The 17722-nt window shown below is 42.8% G+C and overlaps 1 protein-coding gene across 8 annotated transcripts in view; it reads left to right on the top strand.

Annotated features, from left to right (window-relative positions):
* Nucleotides 1–17722, top strand: part of LOC104937500 (vang-like protein 1) — a 55809-nt gene that overhangs the window by 17126 nt on the left and 20961 nt on the right. For all 8 annotated transcript variants that reach the window (XM_019255461.2, XM_019255462.2, XM_027291663.1 and 5 more), the window contains 2 exons: nt 1972–2098; nt 17270–17701. In XM_019255461.2, coding sequence (XP_019111006.1) covers nt 1972–2098; nt 17270–17701 — 559 coding nt within the window. The remainder of the gene's footprint in view (nt 1–1971; nt 2099–17269; nt 17702–17722) is intronic.

Raw genomic sequence — 17722 nt, 5'->3', positions numbered from 1 at the left:
AAGGCCGCAGTATCGCGATAATACCCGGAACCGCGATACTTTGTCTACCATGACCGTATAGTATCGTGGTTACTCATTTTAGTATCATGACAACTCTAGACCAGACCAGAGCTAAAGGAGCGTTACATTCATCAGGTGGCCAGAAACGTGACTCTAAAGTAATGCTAATGTTGCTCTGTGTATACTAAATGTGTATATGAACACAAGTGGCTAAAAAACACAGTTAATTCAGCTTTAAACCGCATACGTGCCAGCATGGTGTGCTTGAGTGTCTTAATGGAGGGAGCACTGTGCAAATCTGATTGGTTACACTCCTCTTGTGGCTCCTACAAAAGAAGTGATTGCCGTGAAACAACATGCTCAGAGACAGCAGGAAACTCAATTAGCGTTTAGCAAGACAACAGCATCTCGAGATGTCCTTTTGTCTTCTTCAGACGTGCAGCCGAACTTGACTGTATGACGTCTCTTTCATTCACTTGACGTCCAATATGTCTGTCCACTGATCTCTTTACACCATCTCCTGCTTGTGATATCTATATGAGATCCGACAGTGTCTGTCTGTCATTCAGTCTGAGCGCCATCCAGCAGCCAACACCTGGGGAATACGACTGCTGTCATGCAAATTAAAGTTGAGATATTTTGCTGTATTAGATCACAGAGCAGTCTTTTTGTGTCACCGGCTTTGCTCAATTTTGATGCATGTGTTCAGCTCGGGCTATAAAATACTCTGTGTATTATGTCCAAGATGTCAGCAGCTGGAGGGGGAGGGAGACGGATGAGAGATTAGCCGGAGCTGCTGAGCTTTTCTGCGGTAATGGAGCTGCAGAGCGGGCACCGTGCCATGTGGCGCTGGTGATGCTGGGCGGAGGATGTGGAGACCTGCCGTTGACTCTCTATACAGGATTAGGACTGTGAGTGCAGGGGGTCAGTCTGGCTAATGGAGCTCATATGTTACGGACAGAGGGCCTTGTAGAGAAAGAGAGAGAGATGGAGGAGAGAGAGGGGGTGGATAGAGAGAGACGGGATGTAGAGGGAGGGGTTATACTCGTTCAGTCATGGGAAAATTAGACTGAAACAAAGCGTTATTTAATTGTTCTGGTCTTATCTGACTCAAACAGCAGCCGGCTGCTTTCATAGTCCCCGCTTCTCTTTGTATGTTCACTATGTTCATAATATGCAACTCTGTGTGTCTTTACCAGCTTCTTTCTGTGACTCGTCTGTTGTTCATTAAGCTCTGTGCTGTAAAATAGGCTGCAGGATATTTCTGGTTATCGTAGATTACATTGGGAAACAAGGTGCAAAGACTGTAGAAAGACAAAAAAATTATTTCATGTAGTTTAGAGACTCACGATAGACATAATTTTCTTTTAAGTAGTCAAAATCAAAGAAGTGCAGACTGTGATATCCTGAGTTTACATGGGTCAAGTGCCAGAAACACTTGCAGCTGTATACACTGTATATAACCTTAATAATTCTGATGACCATTTTTTAACTTTCCAGATACATTATGCATGTTTTCTAGAGTGGGGAATCCACAGAAAATTATTATGCAATAATTTTAATAATCGATTAATCCATTAATCGTAAATCCCTGGTTTCAACTTCTTAAAGGTACAGTGTGTAAGATTTAGACAGCCCGATTTACAGGACATGGCAGAAATTGAATATAATATTCACAACTATGTTTTCATGAGTGTGAAATCATCTGAAAATAAGAATCGTTATGTTTTTGTTACCTTAGAATGAGCCTTTTATATCTACACAGGGTCATTTAGACTATTTTCTAATATTTTATAGACTAAACTAATTATTAATAATAATAGAAAATAATATATATAACAATTTAATATATTATCAATCATGAAATCATTATTTGCAGCCCTTGTTTTCATGTAACTTCATCTTTAATAAGTGAGACTTGCTACACTAATGCTAACTGATCATTGCTTTTTTTCCCCCTCTGTTTTACAGGGAGCGGAGCCGGGACCGCCACAAGTCCCGCAGTAAAGACAGCCGCTCAGAGAAGTCCGTAACCATTAACACGCCGCCCGCAGAGCCGCTGCTGGGGGACTCGGCTGTTCGGGGTGAGCAGGTCCAGGTAGGGCTGAACACGGCACCGTCTGAAAACACTGCTTGAACACAAGCCTGCAGATACACACACAGGATCACCTCACAGTGTCTTGCTATAGGTCGCCTCATGGATGCCTCTAGGATAACTCTGCTAGTCTGATTTATCAGGCATTTAGAGCATTTAGAGATTTATCAGCCGCTAGTCAAAATGAGTTGGAATGATAATCGGCCTGGGCTGGGGCAGGCCATCTGGTATTTGAGGACAAAAGCCAGAAGAGCCAGTCCACTTCTGGCAAGGTCTGGGCTGTCACTTTCAGGAAATCTATTACTGACAAATATTTGCTACAGGATGTGAATTGGAGCAGGTTGTTTCTCTGCTCAGTGCAACTTTTGTTTTATCCCATTTGTCAGAGGCAGACACTGCGTTTTACTGCGGGGAGCGGGTCAATCGATGGTGAGCCACAGTGCAGTGTAGGGAGATGGCTTCACTGGCCCCTGCCAAAATGGATCAGACCGAGACAAAACAGCAGCTTGGCAGTTTTCTGACTGCCATTTCAAAATCATGCTGACTGACAAGCTCAAACGATCGATTATGTGATGGATTATTTGAAGGTAGGAAACCGGTAACAACTTAAATAATAACACTAGTATTTGAACACTGTAGGCATCAGGATGAGTTGGTTTGGCACGTCGCTCTTGCCGATTAGACAGCGCACCGACTTATTTTCATGTCAGGTAGCAAACAGCCGTGTGATTATGTCTCTTGGAGTGAGATAAAAGGCAGAACAAAGAAAAGACTGGTCCGATCAGAGAGCTCCGTGTCAGCTGGGCAGGTTGGCTTCATGCTGGCGTGTTAAGACGTGAAATCCTCTGCAGCACCTAAAGAGATTCAGAGCTCCAAAACGACTGCAGCGGAAGAAAACAATGAGTAAGAGCTAATTTGTTACCTCAAGTTCCGTGTGGTGTTGTAGAGTTTATGATCCTCGAATAAAAACAAGTGTTCAGTGCTAATAGGTTCTTCCGTAAAGGATGACTAAGAGTCAGATTGGCCGATTGTTATGACTGAATACGGCTGGGTGAGTCTCAGGAACAACTCCACGAAGCTCAGTTGTTGACCAAGAACTGGACGATCCACACGTATAAAGGTCATTTAAATGAATAAATTATACAAAAGCAATCTCGCGTGCATAAATTCTGCAGTGTGAACCAGGGAACTGAGGTCATCTGGGTCAGTTTCAACATACTTGTGATGCTACAGGTGATAGACGTAGTTTGTGGTTTGTTGTCACAGTTTACAGCATTATATTATATATTATACACCAGCAGAGTGTTTCTTGTTGGATTTAAAGCATCCTAGCCATGTTGGGGACAGTCACAAGGCCACACAGGCTTTAAGTCATCATTCAGCATATTTTTCAAGGATGCAACAATCCAGTATCTTGTGGATTAGGCATCATGAAGTTTCGTCATTATGTAATGTAATGTTTCCACTCAAAATTACAGTAATTGAAGTTCCTGGATTCATGTTGTCCTTCCTCCTTACTTAAGTTAGGGGGAAGGATCAGCAGATACTCTAAGTTGACGTATCAGAATCTGTATTTTTCAGATACATTTTAGCATACTTAAGCAGTATAACTGTGAAAGACAAAAACCTGGGCAGGGACAATGTGTTAGTTTTCTGTTCAGCTTTGTTTTATTACGGATTTCATGTTTCACACTGAACTGAACTTGATCTGTTTGCGTAATGCTCAAAGACACGTCGACTCATTCATAGTTTGGGGCTTTCATGCTTTTTTCGCAGAGCAGTTTGATCAATTGTCTGTCATGTGAAAGTGTGAAACATGCACGGTTCTTCTTCCAGCGTGCTTCGAAAGCAGGAATTTCAACACTCGCTGCTGGCGAGAGTCAAACGCTTTTAATTAAAGAGCAGGAATAGAGATTTTTTAGCACACGGACAGCCTCGGCTTACCCAAGACTGACCTGCTCTTTTAGCCAAACAACTGTCTGGCACAGTGGCCTGCGTCAAGCCCAACATTAAGCCGCCGGAGGGGAAAAGCAACAAATACAAACGCGTACAGACACTCCAACGTTCACCATCGTTTACTGACCCACTTGGCACTTTCTTCCCTGATGGCAAGACTCGTTAGCGGGGTTTTTTTTTTTGTCTGCACAGTGCGTCTAATTTTAACACGTGACAGGATTTGGCACAGAGCACAGCCATCCTTAGTATTTTGCTACTTCATGTCTTATTCATGCCGTGGCCTGCAAGTAGTGCTGATGACAGGGCGGGGAGTGTTTGGCTTTAGTTTGGGTAATCAAGGCCACCAATTCTACTGAGAGACAGGCTCAGCGCAAATCCTCATACGCCCGTGTGTGTGTGCTCTGCTCTGCTCTGCCGTCTCACATATGCTTCAGTATGTGAATGCTCTGCGTCTGTGTGAGTCAGTCACGTCTCTCGGAGTCTAACTGTGCAGCACCGCGCTCATTACTCCACTGCTGGGACTTAATCAGAGTCTTGGCTGACAGCGCGGCGCATCGCTCCGGGCAGGGATGTCCTCACAATCCAGCACAAAAGTTTCTCATGGCTGTGATGTGTCTGTGATGTTTCAACACAGGATTTTTTTAGAAAAGCAGAGGGTTTGCTCTTAATGTAAATGTATCTGGGTGGGGGAAAAAAAAGGACTGGAGGTTCGGGGGAATAACAGCAAACGAGGCAGAGATTTGTTGAGAGGATTTTTCCTGCTGTCGAGGGATGTTGTTTGTATGTGTAAATTTTTGCACTTGGCAACAAGCCTTTAAATCTCGAGGCACGTTTATAGGAATAGTTAGACATTAAGGGAAATATGTTATTCCCTTTATTGCCTCACGCTAAATATAAAGCTGGAGCCAGCAGCTGGATAGCTTAGCATGAAGACTGGAAGCAGGGGGAAACAAATACAGTCCCTCCTACCGGTAGCTCCCTAATGAACATGTTACATCTTGTTTCTAGCAATGACAAGTTGCCATTGCACAGGGGGTTATGGGCCAGACTATCTCTTGGCCAGGCCCAGTTGCCAGGCAACTGAAGTTGCTTGTTTTTGTAAGGAGTACTAAAACGAGTTGATTAATTAGCTTCAGAGGTGCTGGGAGGGTGAGTTTGTTCATTCAGACAGAATCAGACTAGCCTTTCCACCAGTCTTTATGCTGAGTGTGGTTTCTTCTGTCTCATCTAACGCTCGGGAAGAAAGAACAAAATGCTGCACTGTTCCTCTTTAGCTCACCAGGAGAGAGGGATTTCTTATGAATCATACACCTCTTCTTTTACGATCGCTCTATATGTTTGAGCAGAACCCTTCCAGCAGGTTGCTCCAATTTCAGGAGGCAGGCCAAAGCTCCAGGCTGTGTGGTAATGTGCGAGTGTGAGAAACACACTTCAGGTGCTCTCGTTCAGCAGTGAAAACTTTAGGTGGGAACGAGCGGTTTCGGTCGATGTCTACGGGAAATCTGCCTCTGCTGTATGTTGCTGGCTGGGTGTTTGCAAAGGACAATGGAGGTGAGTATAGCCTGGACTGAAGTATGGACCTTCTATAGGTGGACTGCCACTAAATAATGTGGGTAATTGGGTCAAATCATCCTGCTGTTATTGTTGTTACGAAATTGGATATTGGAGCAGATAGCGAGAAGAGCTCAGGTCAGTGTAGCAAGGCAGCTCTGCGGCTTATTAGTGTGATGTGAAGTGGCATTGTATGAGGTGTCGAACAGGAGAAATGTGATACGTTTAAACCATAAAGCATTCTTTGAGAATTAGCGCCTTCCTATCCCAACAACTGGAAGGGAGAGAAAGTGGAGCCGGGTTTATTTTTAGATGTTTAGGTGCAGTTTAGAGCTGGGGCACTGTGTGATCTGTGGGCGAGTGCGGTGCGTTCGTTGGTGTTTGCAGTTAAAGACAATTTGGCTCGGATCCACTTAAGCCTGTCTGATTTCTTATGTGTCTTCACTTGCATCCCAAATCTGTCATCTTTCCTCTTAATCAGCGCAACCACAAACATCCTGACAGACTGTTTCCAGTCTGAAGTGCTGACTTCCAAGCGGAGTAAAGGCAAACCATTGTGGTTCTTTCTCATGAGTTCCAAGTTAAACAAAACACTGAACGAGCCAGTTCTTTCCAAGTTGCACAAATTCCCCTAACACCCCAAACCTCCCTCTGTCTCACCTTCCTCTCACCCTCCCCGCAGCACACTTCGTTCAATCCAACGCTGTTTTGTAATCTCATCCTTGCATACTCACGTTGGACCTCGGTGTAGCAACAGCAGCAACAAGTTTGCCGTGTCACGACGGTGGACCACGGCACAGGTACGACCGCCCACCCTGATTCGCCATGTCGGGCTCTCTTGGAAGAGGCAGAGCAATTGCGTTCATGTTTGGGATCTCTCACCCGCGGAGAGTGCTTCTTGGCTCGCTCTCCTGTGAGACAGAATCCCGCCGAGCTTCGCGGTTATCCCGGTGCTTTGTGTGTGTGTGTGTGTGTGTGTGTGTGTCTGTGCTTGTCGTAAGCTGTGTGCCACCACCAGGCTGCAAGCTCAGTGGGTGGGCAAGTCAGGAGAGAGAAAGAAAGATATTCTTAACACTTCTCGACAGTGGATTTGGGCGTAGGTGTTTTTTGGGGTGTAGATTCTTTATTGGTGAGCTGACAGTGGAAAGAGGACAGGAACTAAGAGGAGGTAGAGAGAGATGGGGAATGTTATGCAACTAACTAGACTCGGAACAGAGCACCTTGGGGTTTATGGTCATTGCCTTGAACGCTTAAGCCACCAGAGTGCCCGCTGGGGAAGTTTAAGAGCACTTGGAGATGAACTTTGTGGCTAAAGCCTCCAGGTAAGGTCAACACGATCAAAGAATTCTTTCCTTTCTTGGTATTTTAGGACAACGTGACATGAAATGTGGTTCTAGAGGAATGACGTAGCAACCACCCACAGGGCTCGTTGGTGAACTGCTGCTACAGATACAGCTGATTAGGGTTTGACCTGAATAGTGGACAGTTAAAGTTAAACTTTATTTAATTACATAGCACCTTTTAATTCAGCCCAAATGAAAACAGAAATAAACAACAATGAATTGAATTTTTTACAAAAACAAATGAATAAATATAATTTGGCCACACGGTGATAAAATGTTAAAAGTAAATAAATGTTTTAAACACAAAGAATTGTCACCATTGACTTCACTGCATTATTAAATTAAACTTAATGTAACTCTGGAGTTTTTCTTATTGTCAACAAATTCCACCAATGTGTTCATCTGTCAATATTTTAAAAAACCTTTCATCTCTAAACCATCAGGAATATGTTATGTTGTTTTAACGAGGCTAAATAATTTCCTAAAAGAAAAAAAACAGCGTTTATTTATTGGGGACTAATCCACATTGAGTGCTTTAGTGAGCATTTGTGGGTGAGTCTAAATAAATGTCACAGTGTGTGTGTCCATGGTAATGAAGGAACATGTGACCAGTGTGACTCATTTTTAATATTTGTGTTTTTAACAATGGAGCTCTATGGCACCGAGGAAGTATCAGACATAAACACACAGCACTCATTCATTGTTGCTTTTGGTCTTTAAATAGAAATTTGTTGACTGTAAGGAAATTATATAATGATATTTATCCTTGACAGACGCACTGTCAGCTTGTTGTTCTACGGTTAGGTGAACAGCTTTCGTCTTAGTTTCCACACACACACACACACTAACACACACGCAGCCTTGCCAGTGGCAGCACAGCGACACCACGGTGTTCACTGGGTCAGAAGGAATGGACAGAGAGTGGTGTCGAGGCAAGAGACGAGCAGAGGATGAGTGAGGATGCCTTCAGGGGAAGATGGAGGAAAGGAAAGGAGGAAGGAGAGAGAGCGAGGGAGGAGGATGATGGGAGGGAGATGTCTTTTGTGAGTGTAGTGATGGCTCCTAATTTTGTTTACTCTTCACTCTGGACTCATGTTTATTTACTGTACTCCTCCTCTCCCTCTCCATCCATCCATCCTTTTATCCCCCCCATCCATCCCCGCTGCTGTCAGCATATCCCATGTCGTCTCACCCCCCCTTCAACTCTTCTCCCTCTCTCTTGCTCTCTGCACTCTGCCTCTCGCTCTTTCTCCATAACATCTCTTATATTATGTGGCAAGTGAGCGCACAGTCCCATACAATGCCTCCTGAGGCATCATGGGAGAGATTTCTATATAAAGATGGATAAAGAGGGGCTGGGCTGCAGATCAGGAGAGAGTGAGAGAGGTCAAACACACATACACACACACGGATAGATCGGGGTAAGGGAAGCAGTGACTCAGTGCAGAGGCGATGTTTGTGCGAGCTGGACTCAGCTAAAGTTTGGGCGGTTGAGGATTTCGGGATGCAGTCGCCGACGGTGATGGAGGCGGGGGAGGAAGTGTTGCAGGTGCTGGAGGTTTGCGAGACTGTAGAGGAGATAAAGGAAGTGATTGTGACCACCATAGGAGAAGACTCTATTACTAACTCGCCTCCAGTGGCTAGCTCTGGACAAGGGACCAAAACAAGCCAGGTAAGACAGAGGCGAGCAGGTACCAAACCTCTAACATGGTTAGCTGTCTGCTTTTGATATGAGGTGTTACTGAAACTGACGACTCAGACATGTGAGTGGTGGTTCATCGTGTTCAACACATTTTGTGCCATTCTTTCCTTCAGTTTGCTGCTGCAGTAAATGTAAACGAATCCAGTCCAGTTTGGGTTCACTGTTTTCTGATGTTTTATAGAGCCAACCAGTCAAACAACTTATGATTGGAAGGTTTTATTGCAGCAAGCAGCAGAATACAGTTTGAGTTTGGCATCTGGGCTCCGACCTCATCACTTTGAGGAGCGATGAGCAAATATGCTAAAACCCCCTCCAGAGCCTGCAGGTGGGTGGTGATGCTGATGCAGGGCAGCGATGGCATCGGCAGAGCAGAGGGAGAGATTTTAAAATAAAATGTTCGTATGGCTATTCCTGCTCTGAGTACACATGCGAATAATCAAGTGATCGCTTGCTGTACACAACTCGATAAATGTGGCTTCACCGAGCAGTCGGCCACGACTGCAAAAACAATTAATAGGACCCCAGAGGGATAAACTGGCTCTTAGAATGTAATTCTACACGTACACGCCCAGGTTTTTGCATCAGTTATCTAATACTAATACTCCATAATCGTTACACCAGATTCTTTGTTTTGCTAAATTAGAAGTTCCCTGTTCCCCTCATGATTCCCTGACATTTCTGTGAATAATCCATTTGAACCATACTGCAATTTACTCCTTGATCAAAAGCTGCTCAGCTGTCAGTCTCCCATTGTCTCACAGTCACTCCTTTAAGCCGTGAATTAGTCCAGGGACTTTTTTTTTTTAAGTGCTCCCCTTTCCTTGTCCTGACAAGTTCTTGGCAGCTTCGCACGCTGTCCGCAGTTTGTACAAAGGTGGTTTTAAATGGCTGCGAAGAGCTCTTTGGGGATGTGTGTTGCTGTATTTCACACACACACACACCTTGCCTCCCAGGAGTAAGTAGAGTGCACTTGTTCAAGCACTGAGCAAGGGGCTTTGTTTGCAGCCCACTTATAGAAAACAAGCTTTTAGTGGACATTTGATTTCCTGTGAGAGACAACAACTGTTATTTATACTCAGGTGGAGAAAGAGAGCAGAGAATACTCTGTTGAAAGCTTTGTAAATGCACGCTGGCTGACAAAGCATGGTATTGCACATAGCCACTGTGCTATATATACCTGGGCACAGTTGCAAACACACATATACATTGTTCGGCTATCTTGTACTAAGGTATCTTTTCCTTACTGCTCAGCTATTTGTGAAGCTCAGGTCATCAGCTGCAGAGTTGTTCTTTCACTGAGAAGCAGATTAAAATATTCTCTTGTTGTTTTTTTGGCAGTAACAGCTGGATCTGTCATACAATTTATCATCAAAAACACCCTGAAGGCCTTTTGAGCGAGGGCCCATACCGTCAGGAAACCCCTCCAATTCCAACAAGCAGTCCCGTAATGCAGTCGGATCCAAACAAGTGCCCATGTGCAGTTCAAATGTCGCCCTGGATGTGTTTAAAGTTCAGCAGCTACCGTATCGTATTGCGAGCATTTAGTCTGCAGCCTCCGCCAAAAAAATCTCATCAAAGGAATAGTTTGATGGCACATTCTGCGTCTTATCGGATCGCTTTTTGAAAGCGCTCCACTCAGCCTGTGCCTGTGTGTGCCTGTGATGGAGAAAGTGATTTCCCCCCACAGTTGGCTGCACGTGTTGCTAGATTACCACTCTTTTTAGACAAAGTGTTTATCCTTTGCTTTGGTTTCCCGGGTTGGCATTTTCACGCTCTCTTTAGTTTTGGTTTTGCAGGTGGCCTAGCTTTTCCTTTAAAGCGGTGCCAGTGTTACTGCAAAAATGTAACATAGTCTGCTACTGCTCGTTTAAGACCAAGAGGTTGGCAATTTGGAAAATATACTTATTTGTTTTCTCGCCAAGAGGTCGATGAAGGTTGACCACCATGTCTGTACACTCAATACAGGTCTACTTACCCTTCATATGATTATAAAAAATAGATATGAGAGTGCTATCAATCACTTCATCTAGCTGTCTACAAGAATACGAAGAAGTTCATTGTTCAATATGTTGAAAAATTCCTGACGTGGTATGAATGGTGTCCATATACGATCAGAAAAATAAAGCAGATTTGGTTTTTATATCTGGTTTATCATCCAGTTCTCTTCTCTTCTCCTCCAGCGGTATTCGAGAACACGTCATATCGGATGTCTCCGTTATTCAGCTGTTTAGTCTTCTACCAGAACGCCTCAGCTCCTCCCCGAGCAGAGGAATAGCTTGTAAAACCTTGTCTGGGCTGAATAAATCACTGCAGACGTAGGACAAGAGCAGACCTGACAGGTGTTTAGTTGCAGTGCATATATTCATGACAAATACGCAGTAGTCCGCAGAGGCTTTCACATGCGTGGTTTGTCTGTGTGGTAATCATCTGTGGCCCTTGAACTGCCACTGCCCTTGCTTTCCCTCCTCCTCCACTCTTTAATTGGCTGTCTTGTTATTGCCTTGAACATTTCTGTCTTGCCCTTTTCTTTTCCCTCTTTGTTCCCCCTCTCGTCGCTGTTCCTCTCTGTTTCACCTACTTTCATGTGATGAATGGGACTGGGCCTCCTGCAAGGCTGCTGGTACTGAACCAGATCAGCCTGTGGTGATTGGTTAATCCCATGAGGAAATGTGGGTCACTAGCGGCTATTTTTAGTTGTGTCGGCCAAGGGAAAGCCCAGGTACAGTAGTGAGAATCAAAGAACAGTGTCCCAAATTTCATTAGCATTCAGGCAAAGGTGTGTTGATACTTTAAAGACGAATCTTATAAACTGAATCCTCAAACCGATTTTACTTCATATTGAAGTTATTATTTTAAATTTTGGATTGTTGGAGGAAAAAAAGCTTCTTCAAGACGTCACCTGGACAATTTTCACAAAGATGCAATGATTATGAAAATAATTGGCAGATTACTTACCATGTCATAAATACATGTGTAAATCACATTTTCTAATTTCTAATTTATAGGCAACGCAAAGTACATGGGACATAAAAAGGCATTAAAGGCGTCGTTTGAAATTTTGGCATAAACTGTATGTTTATCTGCTTTCTTGCCAAGAGTTAGAGGAGAAGATTGATGCCACTCTCGAGGAGCCTTAAGTTTAGCGTAGCATAAGGACAGGAGCAGGCAAGTAGCCTGGCACGCAAATCAAACAAAAGCTCATTAACTAACATGTTATAGCTTGTTTGTTTCATCCGTACAAAAACTGAAAGTTTAAAAGTGACAAAAGTTTGAGTTTAATCCGGGTTCATGTGTGGAACTATTTCTTAGCGGGTGAGTTTTTGGAGTTTCTAATAACGGTTCCCAATGACGTAGAGTCCAGGGAAGGGAACAGGGTATATGATTGTGTTAATAAGTCAAATTTACATGGCTATTTTAACATGTAAATGTAAACAGAGCTGAGCTTGCAGTTTCCCCTTTATTTCAGTCTTTTGTGTTAACTCTCAGAAAGCTTCTGCCTGTCACTTTAAATGTGTTTAGTATTTAGTCTAATGTAGGCAGAATTCTAGAAATACAGATGTGTTCTCTCAACACTTTTGTTAGATTTGTACAATCGTGCAGTTATTTTTATTACTGATTAATCTTTTAATTATTTGCATGATTTATTGGTTAATTAATGGTTTGTAGAATATCAGCAAATGGCAAAAAGAAACATCAGTCACAAGTTCCCAGAGCTTCTTAAAAAGTCTTATTCTGTTTTATTCCTTTTAAAATGTAAAGCACTTTGAGCTGCATGTTTTGTATGAAAGGTTTCTTTTTCCTATAGTTATTATAAGTTAAGTATTAGTATTGTTTGATACTCAATATACTATCATAGAAAACCAAAGAATTCAGAAGCAGTAAATAAATTAGTAAATTTTTGCTTTAAAACATGACTTTAACGAGAAATGGATGATCAAAATACTTAATTTAATCTGATCGACTAATTATGTCAGCTCTGGTTTCCAGATCACTTGTGTGTCATTTGTAAGTCATATTCTGTTGTGTAAAAATGTTGTAGAGTTTGTAAAAGACTCCTTTAGTGCGATTCACAGGTATGAAACGGGGGCAATGAGTGCAGTGCAGTGTGTAGGCATGAGAAGCTGTGATTCATGCCTCCCCTGGGTGTTCTCGAGGTACACCGTGGTCAGAGATACACTCTTCCTTACAGCTAATGCCTATTGATTTCTTTTCTCGCGCACACATGCACACACTGAGCATGTTTGTCTTCACCAGCTAGACGGGAGGTCAGACAAGATTAAGACTCGAGTATCTGTCAACAGGAAAGATGCAGTGTACTCAACACCCGTTGGTTCAGTCGTGCTATATTTACTCATTCAGACACATTTAAACATTACTGCACGTAAAAGGCTTCCCACTCCGTGCGTCTCCAGTGCTTCTGTGTAACTGCTCAGGTATGCTGTTGTTATCATCCCTGATGGATTGTGAATCTCCCTGTAACTGAGGCATGTGGCCTTTTGCGGAGCACTTGTCTCCGCTAATACAAAAAGAAAATAACAGGGGCTTGTTTACTTTTGTTCTCTGTAGGGGATAATTGCATCGTGTGAGTAAAGAGCCTGTTGCATGAGAGTGTGTGGAGAGGCCGAGGGCCTCCTCAGTCCGTCTCTCATTAATAATGAAGTGGCTTTCACTGTTCCACTTGAAAAACAGTCTCCAGTCATGTTGACTGTGGTGAAATATGCATTGTTTATACGTTGTGTTATCAGTCTTTTGTACTATATTGTGTCAGATACAACTTATGTCATTTAACTCTCTCAAGTCAAATCAATACATTTGACATATAGAGCTGATCCAATGGTACCAACTCTCTTTTGTTTTTCCAAAGAAGATACAAGGTTTTGTAAACGAGATCAAGGCTTTAAACCTATATAATCAGAATCAGAAATACTTTAATACTTCCAGGGGGAAATTATTTTTGTTAAAATACTCCAGTATACAAACAGGCAAAAACAACATATGTAAACAAGTAACCATCTATTAAGACAATAAATAAATAAATAAATAACTATCATAAATATATATTAAAAAAAATTATAATATATAATTATATATATATATATAAAGGTATATAAAAGATCAAATTTACAGTTAAATAATGTGCAACAACTTCAAAAAAGTGATTGACCATGTTTGTGTCAGATTGCAGAAGGTGTCCATAAGTACTATATATAAGGACGTCTTGTAATATATTTGTAAGACGTCAAACTTTAATCTGTGCTGTTAAATTCAAATATCAATTTCACTAAGAAAGTAGAAGTCAGTAAGCCAGCTGTAGTTAGTTAGCCTAGTTTCTACTTTACAAGTTAGCCTTCACTTTCCAACTGGCTTTCACTTCCACCTAGAAAGTAGAAGCTAGTAAATTAGGCTAACTATATTTAATAGAAACTATAGTTTTCATTAGCTATAATTAGCCCAGCTTCCATTTTTTGAGTCAACCTTAACTTTCCAAGTGAAAGCTAGGATAGCCTCGCTTATGTTCCACTCAGAAAATAGAAGCTAGTTAACGGGAACTATGATTTTCATTAACTATAGTTAGCCTAGCTTCCACTTAATGTTAGCTGTTTCTTTTTTTTCCCATGTTATTACAACACTTGATGAGTGACAGCTCCCACACACTCAGTGCTACGTTCGTCCCGTATTATTCAAAGGTTTGGGTTTAGCTTCAGTTAGCTCTTTCATTGCACAAAGTACAAGTACTTCGACATTGAAATCTGGTTGAATCCAGTTGAGGTGATGACAAATGACCAGACCGGTCAACAATTACAATTAGGGATGTAACGATACACTCAACTCACGACTCGACTCGAGTCACGATTTTTTGTTCACGATGCGATTTTTTAAAATCAAAATGAGCCTCAGACAAATTATGACCAAATAAAATTCTTTTTATTTGTAGGAAAAAAAATCTCTCTTTACAGAAACTCTCAAACAGTTTGTGTTCTTATAAAAAGTGCGACTTACATCTTAAACAACAAAACACATGACAAATATCTCCTTTCTTTAGAAACAGTCTCACAGTAAATTGCTGTTAACTGGTGTAATGTGCAGTTGTCACTCTCGAGGTGGCGTAACGTTACTTTGCGGCTGATATGCTGCTGCATGTTGCTCATGTTGCCGCTATATGTCAGCAGTCTCTTGCAATATTTCCATGCTGTTTTGGTTTTGTCTGTCCATTTCTCACGGTTGTATTTGTGTATATAGGGAATCCAAAATGCGCCACACATGTGATTTCAAACTGCTCGGTGCGTCCTCTATTTCAAAGCTACTTTCTACCATCGTCATGTCTTCGCTCTGTACCTACGTAGTGACGTGAGTCACGTGACTTGACGCCTGATGTTGAACAAATGAATCACCAACCAGTGACTTTTTTTAAGATAACGTAACCTATTTCCAATTAAAAAAAAGACGAAAAAGAACATTCCTACTTCTCTCACATTCGCCAAGAATTGCGATTCATTTTTTCTGTCAACCGATGCGAGTCGTCACGCATTTGTACTGATTTTTCATCGTGTCACGATGCATCGTTACATCCCTAATTACAATTACAGTACTGACATTGTCAGTTGGTAAAAACTCCTGCATACAATGTAAATTCTACACGACTGAAGGAAATTTCTGGGAATTATATTCAGATTGTTAAACATTTCTCCAGTTGGATTGTGATCGCATATTTTTAAATGTCTATTTCAGGTTTATTCGCTTGCCTGAATAAATAACATGCATTGCTCCTCCAGCACACCTAAATGTCAGGTTGCGTCCCCACAGGGACATAGTAACATCTTTACTCTTCGACCTTTTGAACCCGAGTCATACATTCCACGGTCTGGTTTACTGCTCATGGGACCGGTCAGTCGTGATGTTTGGCTCTTTCTAAAGCGGTGCAGACAGTGAGGTGAGGATTTACGACCGCTTTGTCATGTCAAAGGTCAGATGAAACCGAGACAGTTTTGAGTGCTGGAGCTCATCACAGACTGTGTCCGTGGAAATCTATACCAACAAGTGTACAGTTAACATGTCGTCTCTCATGAATGATAGTGCTACTAAAAATAGTAAACGTTACATCATGTTTAAAGCCTTATAGAGATGCAAGCACGGCTGTAGACTGAAAAATAAAGCCAAGGGAATGTCCTAAAACAGCTGGGCAATTTCATTTTTAGCAAACAGGAGCAAATAGAGCATTTGTTGGGACTATTTTCAGCAGTGGATTAACACACCAAGATGCAGTGCAGCACCGAGGCTCATTTATATTTGAATAGGTTAATTTCTTTGTTGGTTTGTTGGTTGGACGATAATAAAAGTATAGAATATGTGGGTAATCTCTCACGTTCACTCAGTCCAGTATACAGTATATGTGTGTGGATGCAGTGTTGAGCAGTGAAAAGTCTATTATTAGTATATGAGTATACTCGGTAGCTTCTTTCTAGCTTCAAACACAACCTGAGCAATACTGCCCGGGTCCTCCCATTGTTCTGCTTCATCTCTGCTGCTGTTTTAACCCCCGAGGCCACTGGGATGTTCTCTGTCCCAATGCACCATCCTCCTCCTCCTTATCCTTATCCCCCTCCACCTCCCTACCCCCTCAGTCTAAAGTGATTATAATGCATCTCCTCCACTTTCCCCTCTGCCGTATGGAGGTAATGTCTCTGATACAATCCTTACAACAGGATTATAATTGTTTTTGGATGATGGCGGGGGAAAGGCTGTTTGAGTGTTCTTGTAGCCGATGGTTCATTATCCGTCCTCTTTCTGCTGGTAGGAGCAGCACTCAGCAGCTCACAGGGCCACGTTAGCAGCTTGTTATGACTCCAGCAAAAAGAGTCTTCTATCTTTTTTTCTTCTTCTTCTACCGGCTCTGCTCCGACACCGCTGACCTTCATTATCTGCGGATGCAGTCAGACCTAGACGTCAGCGCGTAGCCCAGTTGGCAGCTCGTTCTGTTTACTTTTTCCACTTCCAGTCTTCTTTTCCTTTCTTTCTCACGTGCTTAGGAAATAACCTCCCTTGCCTTGCTGACGTTTGAGTTTACGGTGCCACAGCTATATGAACATTTTACAATACGGAATCAAATGCAGTATAGTGAGGTATTAAACTGTATTCCAGAAGCGCAGTTCAGATAAAAGCTCTCTCTTCTAATATTTTCAATCCTCTGGTGCCCTCTCACACATTTTCCCCCCTGAGCAAAGTAGCTATATTTGGCTTAGATCCAGCTCTATTGTTGTGGTTTTGTTATTCTGAAGTCATTGGCTGCATTTCAATTCCCTTTAATACACCCCTCACTTGCATCTTTCCCTCTGTGCGTAGTCCCTTACATGCGAGGAAACGTACAAACCTTTCTAGTGAAATAAGACATCCATTCCTCGGGCATCATCTGAAGGATCAGTTCAAATCAGCTGTCTGTCTGCTTCAACGTCTTCAACGTTTTGACGCCTTGGAGTTTGTATTCGCTCAGATAATGTGATGTCCAAATAATGATAATAAGAGCATTAAAAACTGCATTTATTCTGTATTTTTTGTGCACAGATCTGTCGAACCTGCACAAAAACCTGTTCTTTTAAATCCTTTTGTTTTCTTCTCATTTCCCAGGATGACAACTGGGGCGAGACCACCACGGCCGTCACTGGCACATCCGAGCACAGCCTCTCTCAGGAGGACATCGTTCGCATCACCAAGGACCTCGAGGACAGCGTGGGGCTCGACTGCCGCCGCTACTTCACCCTGACCTTGGCCGTGATCCTGGGCCTGCTCGTGTTCCTGACGCCGCTGGCCTTCCTGGTGCTCCCCCACCTGCTCTGGCCGGAGAAGCTGCAGAGCTGCGGCACGGCCTGTGAGGGTCTCTTCATCTCCGTGGCCTTCAAGCTGCTCATATTGCTGCTGGCCGTCTGGGCGCTCTTCTTCAGGCCGCCTAGGGCCGGCCTCCCTCGGGTCTTTGTGTTCCGGGCGCTGCTCGCCGTGCTAGTGCTGCTCTTTGTGGTCTCCTATTGGCTGTTCTATGGAGTCAGAATACTCGACTCGCAGGTGAGCTAAGAGAAGTGAACG

This window comes from Larimichthys crocea, chromosome XIX, assembly GCF_000972845.2.
Source record: "Larimichthys crocea isolate SSNF chromosome XIX, L_crocea_2.0, whole genome shotgun sequence".
NCBI lineage: Eukaryota > Metazoa > Chordata > Actinopteri > Sciaenidae > Larimichthys > Larimichthys crocea.
The sequence above is the reverse complement of the archived record's forward strand: the minus strand, read 5'-3'. Positions and strand labels throughout refer to the sequence as shown.